At 50.6% G+C, this 13,507-nt stretch overlaps 1 protein-coding gene across 2 annotated transcripts in view; it reads right to left on the minus strand.

Moving 5' to 3' along the window:
• The window catches only part of Hmcn2 (hemicentin 2), a 156,143-nt gene that overhangs the window by 65,683 nt on the left and 76,953 nt on the right, over positions 1-13,507 (minus strand). For both annotated transcript variants that reach the window (XM_087899778.1, XM_087899779.1), the window contains 10 exons: positions 13,219-13,497; positions 11,489-11,767; positions 10,562-10,670; positions 10,237-10,406; positions 8,564-8,718; positions 8,090-8,186; positions 7,453-7,548; positions 3,354-3,530; positions 1,548-1,705; positions 289-412 (listed from right to left, as the gene is read on the minus strand). In XM_087899778.1, the coding sequence (XP_087755904.1) occupies positions 289-412; positions 1,548-1,705; positions 3,354-3,530; positions 7,453-7,548; positions 8,090-8,186; positions 8,564-8,718; positions 10,237-10,406; positions 10,562-10,670; positions 11,489-11,767; positions 13,219-13,497 (1,644 nt within the window). The remainder of the gene's footprint in view (positions 1-288; positions 413-1,547; positions 1,706-3,353; positions 3,531-7,452; positions 7,549-8,089; positions 8,187-8,563; positions 8,719-10,236; positions 10,407-10,561; positions 10,671-11,488; positions 11,768-13,218; positions 13,498-13,507) is intronic.

Below are 13,507 nucleotides of genomic sequence, written 5' to 3' on the forward strand. Positions count from 1 at the left end.
CAGCCCTGGCGCTTCATGCTTCTTCCCCCAAGCCCTAACCACAGAGCTCCTGGCCACACATGGCCACCTGCCTGCCACTTGCTCACCTACAGGGATGCTTATCGCCCCAGGACAGTGCTCTAGTAACTAATGGTGACTAACCACAGGGTCAGGTGGTAACTCTCATTTCTTCCATCTGCTCCCCTGCCCCGATGGGGCACATGGTTGGGAATGTTCCCCCAAGCCCAGCTTCTTGAACCAGCTAGCTCATAGTAATGCCCCACCCTCGCCCCCAGGGGAAAGACTCACTGTGAACTTGCAGAACAGTGTCTCTGCGGTCCTCGCCCACAGCACTCACAGCTACGCAGGAGTAGCTGCCTGCATCAGAAGCGTGGGCGCTGGCCACAGTGAGTACTTGGCCTCCGGGGAAGATCTGTACCCCAGAGGGAAGCTCACATCAAACGCAGCTCCCACTACAGGGACAGTGCCTGTCCTCACAAGTGAGCCCTGGTACCACACCCAACTTGAATCCTGCGCCAGACCCCTGGGGTCCTCCAAGGCAGGGGATCCACAAGCTGCACCCCTAAGCCTGAGGACCCTGCTGACTGGTGGCAGTTTTACCTGCCTCTAGAAGAGTCACCTGGAGCCATTCTGCCCACCCCAGTGGCTGCTTGCCATGAGAAATCAGGAAACCTCAAGAGGCTATGAAATAGAGATGAACCATGTGTATAAAACACATAAAGTATGGGACGTCTCATGAGTGACTTTTTACACTTGTCACGTGACAAAATGAACCTTTTGTGATATTGGATTTGATAACATCAAAACTGGTTTGTCTTTGCTCTGCATGGTACTGCACACAGCGCTTGGAGAGCAGAGATAGGCAGATCGCTGTGAGTTCAAGGTCAGTCTGATCTATATTCTACAAAACAGGTGCCGGGACAGCCAGAGTTACATAGTGAGACCCTGTTTCAGACGTGAAACAAAAATGGTTTGTTTTTTTTTCCCCCTGAGGGAAGGTCGCATATAGTTCAGGTTGATCTTGAACTTTTCATGCAGTGGACAATAACCCTGATCCTCCAACTTCTACCTCCTGAGCGCTATGACTCCAGGTGTATGCCAGCATGCCTCACTAATGCAATTCTGGGAAAGGGAGCCAGGGCCTCGTGCATGCTGGGCAAGGACTCTATCGACTGCTACATCCTCAGCTCTTTTCATAACTTCTTTTTGAGGGAGAAGTGAGACAGACCAATGTATAGCCAACACTGGCCTGGGACTCACTGTGTTGATCGGCCTGGCCTTGAAGTCATGGTGATCCTCCTGCCTCAGCCTCCTGAGTGCTGAGGGTTTGGGCATGCACCATCAGAGCTAGCTCCTTTTTCCTCATTTCAGTGTGGCTACAAAACACTCTAGGCTACATATTTGGCTGGCATCAGTGGCAGGTAGCGTATCCCTGTGAGTAGAGACTCTGCCTCTCCCTTAGACTAGGCTCCCAGGGCCTGACCTCTGCTGCCAGTCCCTAGGGAACACAGCAGGAGGTTGCTCACGGGCCACCCAGTGCTACTCACCTTGAGGCCAGGGGTCCCTTTGGGGGACACAGGGTTTCCATCCTTCAGCCATATCAGCGTAGGGTTGGGGGTGCCAGTGGCATTGCAGGTTAGACGAAAGGGTGTGCCAAGTAGTACTGGGCCTGGCAGGCTGGGTGGCAGGGTGATTCGGGGTGGTACTGCAAAGATGGGTGGCAGGGAAGAGCGGTCAGTGAGCCCCACTGCAAGTGACACAGGCTGGTTACCCTCAGGAATGCAGGTCACAGACAAAAGCATGAGTGTAACATTCCAGTCCAAGCAGCCTGGCAGAGATTGTGTCAACACCAGAGGCTTCTACTAATAAGAAATTGAGGCTCAGAGAGGGGAGGTCGCCTGACCAAGGCTAAGCAGCTAGAATGTGGCAGACACCACACTTTAACTCAGGCCTTCGGTCAGCAGAAGTGACTTATCCTGGGGATTGTAGGGGAAGCAAGAGCTGAGGGTCCTCCTGGCTCAGATCTCAGGTGCAACACTGACACCCTGGAAAACCACAGCTAACAACACCTTGAAAATCCCACGGTAGCCAGGAGGCTTTCAGGATAAAAGTTAATCTCTCTCATGGCCCATGAAACTCTAGCGGTCCAGCTCTAGTTGGCTACCAACATCGCCCCATCCCCTCTTAGTTTGTATGCGCCAGGCATGCCCAGTGTTGGGCAATGTTGGCCTCCATGCATGCCATGCCCATTACCATCTTCAGCAGAGCAGTTCGGACTTCCTGTCTGAGACCCTCACAAGATCAGGCCTTCTGGGTTTCTCTCACTGAAGAAGAAGATGGGGAAGGCTGTTCCTTCCCCTCTAGCTACACATGGTCTCCAGGGGCGCGAGAGGATGCTAGGGGTGCTATAGGAGGTGAGAGACTGACAGAAGGGGGGCTCTATGCAGCCTTTGAGATGCATATGGGACTTTTTGCTAACATCCCTGTTTGTGGGGGGTCATCCATACTCCTGTGAGAAGCCTGTAAGCAAGTCCAATAAACTCATTGGTTTCCCAAGCTGTACTTGGGTGGAACCATTCCTTTGGTCAGCCGTTGGGGCTCCATGTGGAATGTATTCATATTTGTTCATATGACCCCAGGGAAATTCACTCAAAACCCAGCCTCCCTTCAGTTTCTCGTGTTTCTTACAGCTCTGTAGCTTAGATGGAGGAATGGAACAGTGATGAGGTGAGTGGGCACAGGATTGGAGAGATGGATATTGTATCAATGATGGATGAGCGGATATTTGTATCCATAGACAGAAGACTGGATGGCTGGGTAAATGGATGGACCAAAGTTTGGAATACATGGATGGCTGGATAAATGAATGGGCAATTAACAGTTTATATGAATGAATGAGAGGCTGACTTGCTGGCTAGTGGATGGGTAGATAGATGGATGGATGGTGGATGGATGGATGGATGGATGGTGAATGAGTAAATGGAAGGATTAATTGGTGGGTGGGTAGATAGGTGGATGATGGGCGGGTAAATAGGTGGATGTATGGGTAAATGGATGGGTACATGGGTGGGTGGATAGTGGGTGAATAGATAGTAAACAGATGGACAGAGGGAAAAGTAGATGGCAGATGGGTAGATATATGGGTGAATGGATGGAAGCATTGGCGGTGGATGGGTGAATGTAAAGATGGGTGTGTGAGAGGTGGATGGGCAGAAGGATGGATTATAGATGGGGGATGAACAGATGAATGGATGGGTAGATAAGCTGAAAAGCAAGTAGACAAGAGACAGGAGGCTAGACAAAGGGAAAGAAAACAGCATTTTGGAAAAGGCCCTATAGTCCTAACTACTCACCGTTGACCCGTAGGCCATACCGAAGTCCTGCACTGCCTGCCACATTGGTCGCCACACAGCGGTAGCTCCCTGCATCAGAAAGCTGGGCTCGTTCAATATGGAGAACTCTCCCATCAGCTGAAACTGTCACCCCTCTCTGGGTAGAGATAGGCTGGCGGCCCTTGAACCAGGAGACATCTGGGAGAGAGAAGATGTGCAAGCATCCTATCAGCTGTTGGCTGTAGGGGCACACAGAGAAACTTCCAGAGTGAGCAATCACTTCTACCAATGCTAGAGACAATCAGAGTTCTTAGGAAGGGGACCAAGGACAGAACACAGCAGCATGACAGGAGACAAGACCAGAGGCTAAGAGGAAGTTCCAGGAAGAGGTCTAGTCAGCTAGAGTAAGTGATGTGGGAGTCCCCTCTGTTTGCTGTGAATACCATTGGTTAATAAAGAAGTTTTTTGGGGCCTGTGATAGGGTAGAGCAGAACTAGGCAAAAAAAACTAGACTGAATGCTGGGAGGAAGGAGGCAGAGCCAGGAGAAGCCATGGAACCACCACCAGAGACAGACATGGTTGGAACCTTGCCAGCAGGCCACGAGCCTCGTGGTAAAACATAAAATACTGGAAATGGGTTAAATTAAGATGTAAAAGCTAGCTAATAAGAAGTTAGAGCTAATAGGCCAAGCAGTGGTTTAATTAATATAATTTCTGTGTGGTTATTTTGGGAGTCTGGGCAGCCAGGAAATGAATAAACAGCCTTCTTACTACAAATTGGCGCTCCATCATGTGCTAGCTAAATTCACATAAAACCCGAGAGAGCTTGAAAAGGAATTCTAGGCAAAAAAGAACAGAGTTTAGCACAATTTCTTGGTAGCCACAAATTTTTTTTCCCTAGATGGGCTCACGGTGAGCAGGGGTGACATGCCTATTTAAGAGAGGTACAGTAAAAACTGTGTGGCTTTAAAAAAAAAAAAAAAGCTGGTGGCTTCCTGGTTCACTAGCACAAACAGCTCTAGCTGGTGGCTTCCTGGTTCACTAGCACAAACAGCTCTAGCTGGTGGCTTCCTGGTTCACCAGCACAGACAGCTCTAGCTGGTGGCTTCCTGGTTCACCAACACAGACAGCTCTAGCTGGTGGCTTCCTGGTTCACTAGCACAGACAGCTCTAACTCTTTCTCGGGAGGTCTGGCTACCGAGCATTTAAAGACCATCTGTGAGCAGCATGCTACAAACTGCTTAATGGTTCAACATAGAACCTCTGGATACTTGGAACTGGGGTGGTGCATGCAGCTTGCAGAGGCATTGGACATGCCTTCATCATGCTGGACTGGGCAGAGCAAGCAGGCAGGGCCCTGTTGGCCCTAGCCATGCCCACTTAACACTTAAAAAAAATGGTAGTTCTGGTCAGAAAAGGATTACAGATATGCAATAAGGACAGATTTAGACATAAAAGACCTCTAAATGGGTCACAGTTTGTTTAAAGAATGTATGCAGACTTGGGAGAGAGAAGATAAAGAGTATAGAGAGTCATAAAAGGAAGTAGATGGTTTAGAAAAAAATAAAACAAAGTCTTTAAAAAAGAGTACAGACAGTGATAGATTAAAGGAGTAAAGATAATAAAAATAAGTATTAAAGAGTAATAGAATAAAAAAATAATAAGCCACGTAAAGATAGAAAATACACAGAGAGTCTGGATTATGTATATTATTGTGTTTTCTTTGAGTTTTTTGACTGCAGAGAGACATTTGATTCTGGGGATTGCTAAGATAAACCAACATATATACTTTAAATTATCTTGATTTCAAAATATGGGTCTAAGGATTTGTTGCTTTGGAAAAGAGGTTCTGCTTTTGTTTCCACAGAGAATGAGAACCTGTGGAATAATTCCAGGCTAATGTGATTTGATGGACCAAGACCCCCTAAAAGGTCACAGTGAACACCCCTAAAAATACTTTACCCAACAAAAAGCAGGAAGAAGTTTGGAGAGAACTATGCCCAAATCCTCAAATATTGTTTATAAATGTTTGTTTACATTTAAAGAAGAATATGAAATAGAAATACATAATTTACATTGGTATGGATCTTGGTCTATTGATGTATATTTCTGCTCTTGATTAAGGTATTGTGATTGTGCAGTTCTTTTAAAAATGCAATGTATAATTTAGAAATCTAGGCTAATAGATAGTCATCTATAATAGTCAAGCTTGTAATCATGTTTGTTAGGTTTTCTAGATATATAGAGATATATTTCAGTTAGACAGGTATTCTTCAAATCTTTCAGAGTCCTTCAGAATATGGCATTTAAAATGTTTTAAGAACTTAGGACTTTTCATGACAGTGAGATACATCTGATTCTGAAAGCACCATACTACTTCAAGAGGCTAATGGGCACCGAAGAGGCTCCTTATGGAGTTTGCTAGCCACTTGGGCAAGAAACTGCTCTTGCCTGGACTGCTTGATGTTATGCTGTGTGAACTGGACATGCAGGACCCATGACTGCTGAACTTCCCTAAAGGTGAGATGGTACTTTGGGGTTCCTGCTTCAGAGTGTCTGCCAGACATTCTGCAGGACACAGAAAAAGTGACTGACAAACTGCTAATGTAAGTGGAACTGTCTTTGAAATTTCCTGCTTCGTGGAAAAGTCTTGGATATTACGGGCCTGTAGGCTGAAGATGGATGCTTCAAAGATACAGAAGAACTTTGGGTGACTGTCCAGGCAGTGAGATGTCTCTGTCAATTCTAGAGTCTTGGACTTGTTTACAATGTGCTTCCTGTTTACTTAGGTAATATTACATCCTTCTGGAGTCTTTGATGGAGTTGAAGCATAGATAATTATAGCTTTCCTTAGTTATGATAAAAGATAAAGTTGATATAAATATTCTAACTATAATTCTTGTTTGATACCCATTTTGTTATATGTAATTTTACTATGTTAAAATTAAAGCCTTCTTTTTATTTAAACAGAAAAGGGGTGGTGATGTAGGATTCCCCTCTGTGTGCTGTGAATACCATTGGTTAATAAAGAAGCTGTTTTGGGTCTGTGATAGGGTAGAGCAGAGCTAGGCGGGGTCGGGGAAGAACTAAACTGAATGCTGTGAAAAAGAAGGTGGAGTCAGTGAGACGCCAGGAGCCACCACTGGAGACAGACATGGCTGGAACCTTGCTGATAGGCCAAGAGCCTCATGTAAACTATAAAACAATGGAAGTGGGTTAAATTAAGATGTAAAAGCTAGCCAATAAGAAGTTAGAGCTAACAGGCCAAGCAGTGATTTAATTAATACAGAGTCTGTGTGGTTATTTTGGGAGTGTGGGAGGCCAAGATATGAACAAGCAACCTTCTTACTACAAGTAAGGGAAAAACAAAAGCCAGCCAAGCCCTCTCCTCTTTCCCATAGCCACCCTCACCCAGGAGAACAAACAGTGGTTCTCGACCTTCCTAAAGCTGCCACCCTTTAGGACCATGCCACCCTCATGTTGTGCTGACCCCCAGCCATACAATTATTTTCATTGCTACTTCATAACCGTAATTTTGTTACTGTTATTAATCATAATGTAAATATCTAATATGCAGGATACCGGATATGTGACCCTGCAAAAAGGTTATTTGACTCACAAAGAGGTTGTGACCCACAGGTTGAGAGTCACTGGCATAGAAGGCGAGCACCCTCACAACAGCCTCAAAGGTAAAGATGGTACCTTGGGCTCCCTTACCTCCAGTCAGGGCCCACTATATCTACCCAGGGGCTCCACAGGAGGTAAGTACTTCCTGGGCTCACCCACCCAATGCAACTGACTGTCCCTAGCTCATGAGGGGACAGGAAATGGACCTCCCTCCCGGCACAGAGATAAGTCCCACCCTAGCCTGGATGTGGGCACTCGTATGATTCACCCAAGTGCCTGGTTATTTTCTTCCATGCTGGTCTGGGAGGAACAGCTGGAGGAGATTCTATTCTTCATCCGAAGCTTGAACTAGTCCGGGGATGCTAGACCCTCTGAAGAGCACTCATACAGGTTTGTTCCTGACCTTCATACAAAGCTCTGGGCACTTGCAGCCCCTTCCACAGGAAATTAGGACTGTCTAGAGCAGACTTCTGGCCAAAGGGAGGGGTCTTACCTGGAGGGGGCACACCTGAAGCCAGGCACTCCAAGGTCACTGAGGCATTTTCCAGAACCGCCTTGTTGACTGGACCTGGCTCGATGTTGGGGGGCACTAGGGGGTTACAAGGAGAAACCACTCTTACAGGGTGTGGGCTCTGGGCAGCCCCAGTCCCATTCTTTTGTCTTTCCTCACTTCTCCTAAAGAGTTCTGGTGACAAGCTCACATCCATGAACCAAGGAGCTTGTCCTTAGAAGAGCCCCAAACTGAAGCAGGGGATGTGAGATCTTCACTGAGGTCATACAGGGTTCCTAGTCCCCAACCCCTAGCCCCGTGGAGGAGCCAAAGCTGGCACAGTAGAAGTTGGAACCTCAGGCAGTCCTGGAGTAGCCCGGCAGGGCTTGCTCATGCTGCCAGGGACACATATGAGCCCCAAACACAAATCCAGCCAGCAAGGGAGCCATTAATGTGGGCAAGGTGATCACTGTAAACACTTCAGGGTCCACCAGCTACGGCTACTGCTTGGCACTGTCTAACCCTTTGCAAGGTTAAGCACACAGCTGTGAATCTAAAACTTCCATTCCTGGTACCAAGGTCCCTTGAGGTGTCACCAGTGACTCCAGGCTTTGAACCCCAATCAAGCTGTAGCCCTCACCCAGAACCTTTAGTGTTACATCCTTCTTGCTCTCCCCTGCCAGGTTGGTGGCCGCACAAGTGTAGACACCTTCATCTCTCAGGTCTGCCTTCTCGATCTGGGAGAGAATGGGCTGGGATGAGAGGAAGTCATAGGGTCTAGGACCAGGCCCCAGTCAGATAGAGGGTAGGATGGGAGAATGGCCGCCACAGGCAGGTGCCAGCCTTGCAAGGGAACCGTGGGCCCCGCACCCACATTTCCGGGCTCCTCTCATTCCCATTATATCACCTCTGTTTTTTGTCTTCTGGTAGCTAAGCTTCCAGTGCCTGGACTGGGCTAAGGGATCCCTCTATTCCCCAGGCATAGCACCCAAGGGCTATTCAGTGTGCATATGCCGAGGGGCTCTGACATCCACCGTCTGCAAAGGCTGCTCAGGGGCTCCAGGTCCTCTGTGGAGTTGCTCTTTGACAGCCAGTCCTGGGTCTCCAACTGTACCTGAAGTCTGCCCCCTGAGGTTGCCATGGCCACGCCATCCTTCCACCAGCGGAGGCTCGGGGTAGGCACTCCGGTACCTACACACTGTAGGGTCACAGACTGCAGGAAAGGGGCTGTGAGATTCTCACCACCCACGATGTGCACCGAGGGGAGCTCTGGGCAGGAAAGATGGAGAAAGCTTAAGTCAAGCTCAAGAGTTCTGTGATGGGCACCCAGAAATTCCCTAAATGGTTACAAGGGAAGGTGTGGATTTAAAGGCCTGGCCAAAGGAATGGCTTCTAGAACCCCTGTTCCTCAAACACCTGGGTAACGGAAGGGGCTTCCCACAGAGAGCCAACATAACAGTGCTTTGCAAGTTCTCCCAATCCATGCCCCCACAGGTCCATCTACACATCCATCCATGCATCCATCCATGCATCCATGCAACCATTCATTCACCCACATTCACCTATCCACCCACCCATCCATTCATCCAACCACATATCCACCCATCCATGTACCCCCCCACACATCCATCTACCCACACACCCTCCATCAATCCATCCATCCAACCACATATCCATCTATCCATCCACACATCCATCTATCCACGCACCATCCACCCACCCATCCACCCATCCTCATATCCATCTATCCATTCATCCATCCATCTATCTACACACCATCCATCCATCCATCCACCCATCCACCCATTCATTCATCATCCATCTATCCACACACCATCCATCCATCCATTCATCCACACATCCATCTACCCATGCACCCTCCATCCATCCATCTATCCATCCATCCACACACACACCTCCATCTATCCACACACCATCCATCCATTCACCCACACACCTCCATCCATCCACACACTATCCATCCATCCTCACATCCATCTATCCACGTACCCTCCATCCATCCATTCACACATCCATCTATCTACCCATTCATTCATCTACCTGTCCATCCATCCATCTACCTACTCACCCACTAATCCACCTCCCCATCCATCTGGCCCATGTATTCACCAGCTAAATCACCCATCCATCCATCTTGCCACCCACCTAACTACCTATCCATACATCCAATCAGCCATCCATCCAGTTATCCATTCTATGCACCTATCCACCTATCATGTGTGTCCACAAGAGTGTTTAGTGTCCATTCTATGACCAAAACGGCTGTAGGCCCCCCATAAAATAAAGGAGACCACCATGCTGCCCTTTTGGAGGTGCCAAAGGCACAGAGCTGGCATAGAGAAGGACAGCTAAACAAGTCACCCCAGAGAAGTGGGGTGGTCGGCAGTAGCCATGAGAGGCTGAACAGTGAGGCCGAAACATGTGGTAGAATCAAGGCTTCTTGGAGGGAAGGGCAGACCTGAAAGACAAGGAGGAACTAGGCAGACTCAGAGGCGGGACAGCGGCACTTATTAAAGATTTAAATAAAGTTAGATGTGCTCAACAGGATGAGAGTGGAGGCCAGAGGCTGGGAAGTCCCCAGGCAACTAGACAGCAAGTGTGATAAGCACCTGAGACAAGTCTCTCCCACCCTCGTCCAGCCTAGAAGTCTACACAGAGGAGACAGGACCCATGCCGTTTCCCGTCTGCCATGACCTCCAGCTCTACCACCTGCATCGTTTCAGGTCACCCACTGCCTTAGAGGATCCACTCCAGGGACCCGCTCACCATGCACAGAGACCTCCACCTCGGCCCCAGATGTCCCTGCCTCATTGGTGGCCTGGCAGGCAAAGAGGCCTGAGTGAGCCAGCTCCACACGGCTGATATGCAATACGGTCCCCTGGGAGGCCAGATGAACTCCAGCCAGATCCTCGGCTGGGCGACCATTCTGCAGCCACCTGACGGATGGAGAGGGGGGTCAAGTCACCTTGCGGCCTCCCTTCCATGGGAGGCCTTTTTTACACCCCTAGGAACAGGAATGGCTTCCCTGTCTCCCTCCCTCCAACACAGCCCACATTCTGCCTGTCCCCACCCCAATCAGTTTCACACATACTGAATGGTAGGCATCGGAGAACCTGATGCCTGGCATGGAAGGTCCAAAGACTGTCCCACGACGGCAGTCACCTGACCCTTGCCTTCAGCCACCAGCAGCTGTGGGGGCACTGTGGGCAGGACATGCTGTTGGATGGCTGGAGCTCATCCTGGCCTTAAGTACTGCCAAAGCCACAGTCTCACCACAGCCTTTTTGTTCCCCTCAAGGTCTCCCCCAGGAGACCTTCCAGGAACAGTGAAGACCGTAAGAGGGGCCTCTCTGGCCTCCCCAGAGACCATTTATTTCATGTCTGTCCTCAGTGGCCTGGAGTCCTGTCTGCCTTGTAGTCTGCTCTCTGTCTTTTGTCCACAGAGAGCCACACAGAGTCACATTGTCTGGGAAGGAGGAACTGAGTGTCTGCAGAGCAGGACTCTCACCCACTCCCAGCTTCAGGTCTCACAGGCCCTGGGCCATGCCTGTTCTGTGGACAGAAGACGGAGCATCATCCTTCCTGGAGAGGCTAGTCCTGGGCCGTGGGCAAGAGTGAAGATCAGGATCCCGTAGCTCAACCTTGTCTCTCCCACCACATGCTCCCACCCCAGGTCTCACCGCATGTTCCCAAACCAGGTCTCACCACATGTTCCCCCCCAGGTCTCATCGCATGTTCCCACCCCAGGTCTCACTGCAGGTTCCCACCCCAGGTCTCACCGCAGGTTCTCACTCCCGGTCTCACCGCATGTTCCCACCCCAGGTCTCACTGCAAGTTCCCACTCCAGGTCTCACCGCAGGTTCCCACCCCCGGTCTCACCACAGGTTCCCACCCCAGGTCTCACTGTTCACCCATGGCACACAGGAAGAGGGTACATACGACTTCCCTGCCACCCTCCACCTCCTCTGGGACTAAGCACGGAGTGGGCGTGGGAGGAGACCACTCCGCAGCTGGCTCACCCTGCACCTCCACGGAGTATTGCAGCACAGCCTCTCCGGCAGGGCTGCTGGCCACACAGCTGTAGAGACCACTGGATGCCTCGCTTGGGTTTTCCAGCTGCAGGGCACCGCCTGCCTCCAGCCATGTCCCGTTGCTCTCCACCACGGGCAGCCCTTCATGCTGCCAGGCGATGGTAGGGGGTGGATGGCCTCTGCTCACACACTCCAGTGCCACGGGCCTCCCAGCCACGGCCTGCACCAGGTATGGCCCTCCATCAGCACCCTCGATGGTAGGGGAAACTAAGGAAGAGACAGGGCCGTCTCAAGGATCAACAGTTACAGCTAGGCTCCTCAGCCTCCTTCTATTGGCAGGACACAGTCTCTTCCACCCAGCCTCTCTCAGACCCTCACTGGAAGAGCCTCATCTCTCAGGCCCTGAGTCCCCTCCCCAGCCCCTGCTTGTATCTCTTCTGCTCCCGCTGTCACCCAGAAAGCTTGTCACCAGGAGAACACCAGCCTGTCTCTTGAACAGGGACGGATCTCCAGGACTCCAGACTAGGCCACTACCTCTGGACGTTTCCTCACCCCTGGAGCGAGACGGCAGACGGCTAAGGCAGATCTGAGCCACGATGGTACGGCTTGGGGACTCCTGACATTTGACGTGTTAACAGAGATCATGGTGGCCAAGCCCAAGGGGTGTAGGGAGCATGTCCCTCAGGCTCTGAGTTGTAGAGCCGATAGAATGACCACCAGGTAATACTGTGCCATCATGAACTGGGACCCAAGATGCTTCAAACCTTATTAGGGCCCCGAGGCTCTTGGAAAAGGTAGTAGGCATACAGTTTTCATTCTACTCCAGAGGTGTCAGGGCCTCTTGGGAGTCCCTGGGGGCAGGTGCTACAGTGGGCACCTGTCCTCAGCTCATCGCCTCCAGCCTCCGGCACCCAAGCCCTTTGCACCTATGTGAACAGAGCACCTCTTCCGACTCTTTACCAGGGGACAAAGGACTCCTGTGGACCCTCACACTGTTTTCAGACTCCCCAGAGCACCCTGCTCTGCCTGACCCAGAGGCAGAGACAGTGTTTTGAAACAGTGCTTCACTGTGTAACAGCCCTGGCTGTCCTGGAAAAGCACTCTGTAGACCACGCTAGCCTCAAACTCACAGAGATTCTCCTGCCTCTGTCTCCCGAGTGCTGAGATTAAAGGTGTGTGCCACCAATGCCCGGTGAGGGCTCTCCATTTTTTTCTGAGCCCACTCTTCAGGATTGCCAATTCATAGATGTGACATCAGACCCTCCCAGGGAGGGACAGTGCCCATGCATCCCTGAGGTATGAACTGGGCAAGCTTCTCCATCCCGTGGGAACACAAGAGATCAAATGTGCTTTGGCAGCTGATTCTACTGCATATCAGCCACAGGCCTTGGACCTTGCTCCAAGTCCTAAGCTACACACAGTTAAAGCGGGGATCTTCATGGCACCCTAGGAAATTTAGTGAGGAGTGGGGGCTTCACAGTCTTCCAGGAGAAGCTAGACTCTGCACGACTCCCACCTAGGCCCCGACTCCAGCCTCAGTTTCCTCATCTGCGCAGGAAAGAAAAGGCAGCGGGCCCAAATGAACCCTGCCCTTGAAACACCCATTTGCCTTTGCACACTCCAAGTGGCCACCTCTCACTGACCTTCAGAGACAGGCAGAGGTCACCTCACACTTCCCACACCAGCTGCCCACTGCTGCAAGCCCCCTGATTGCTTACCATAAACTTCCAGCCTGGTGGATTTCTTAGTGATCCCTGCAGGGTTGCTGGCCTGGCAGGTATAGAGGCCAGCGTTGGAACGCTGGGCCTTCACCAGCTGTAGCTGCCGGCCACCCTTGTTGTAAACCACTTCTGAGCTGGGGGCCAGCAGGGTCCCATCCTTGTGCCAGATGATGTCAGGGGCTGGCATTCCTCGGGCCTCACAGAGGAGCTGTGCTGTGTGGCCCTCTAGGACCGTCACCTCACCTGTCTCATTAGAGCCCCAGATAGTGGGAGGTGCTGGGGACAG

The sequence above is a fragment of the Myodes glareolus genome, chromosome 21 (genome assembly GCF_982192425.1).
Source record: "Myodes glareolus chromosome 21, mMyoGla1.1, whole genome shotgun sequence".
NCBI lineage: Eukaryota > Metazoa > Chordata > Mammalia > Rodentia > Cricetidae > Myodes > Myodes glareolus.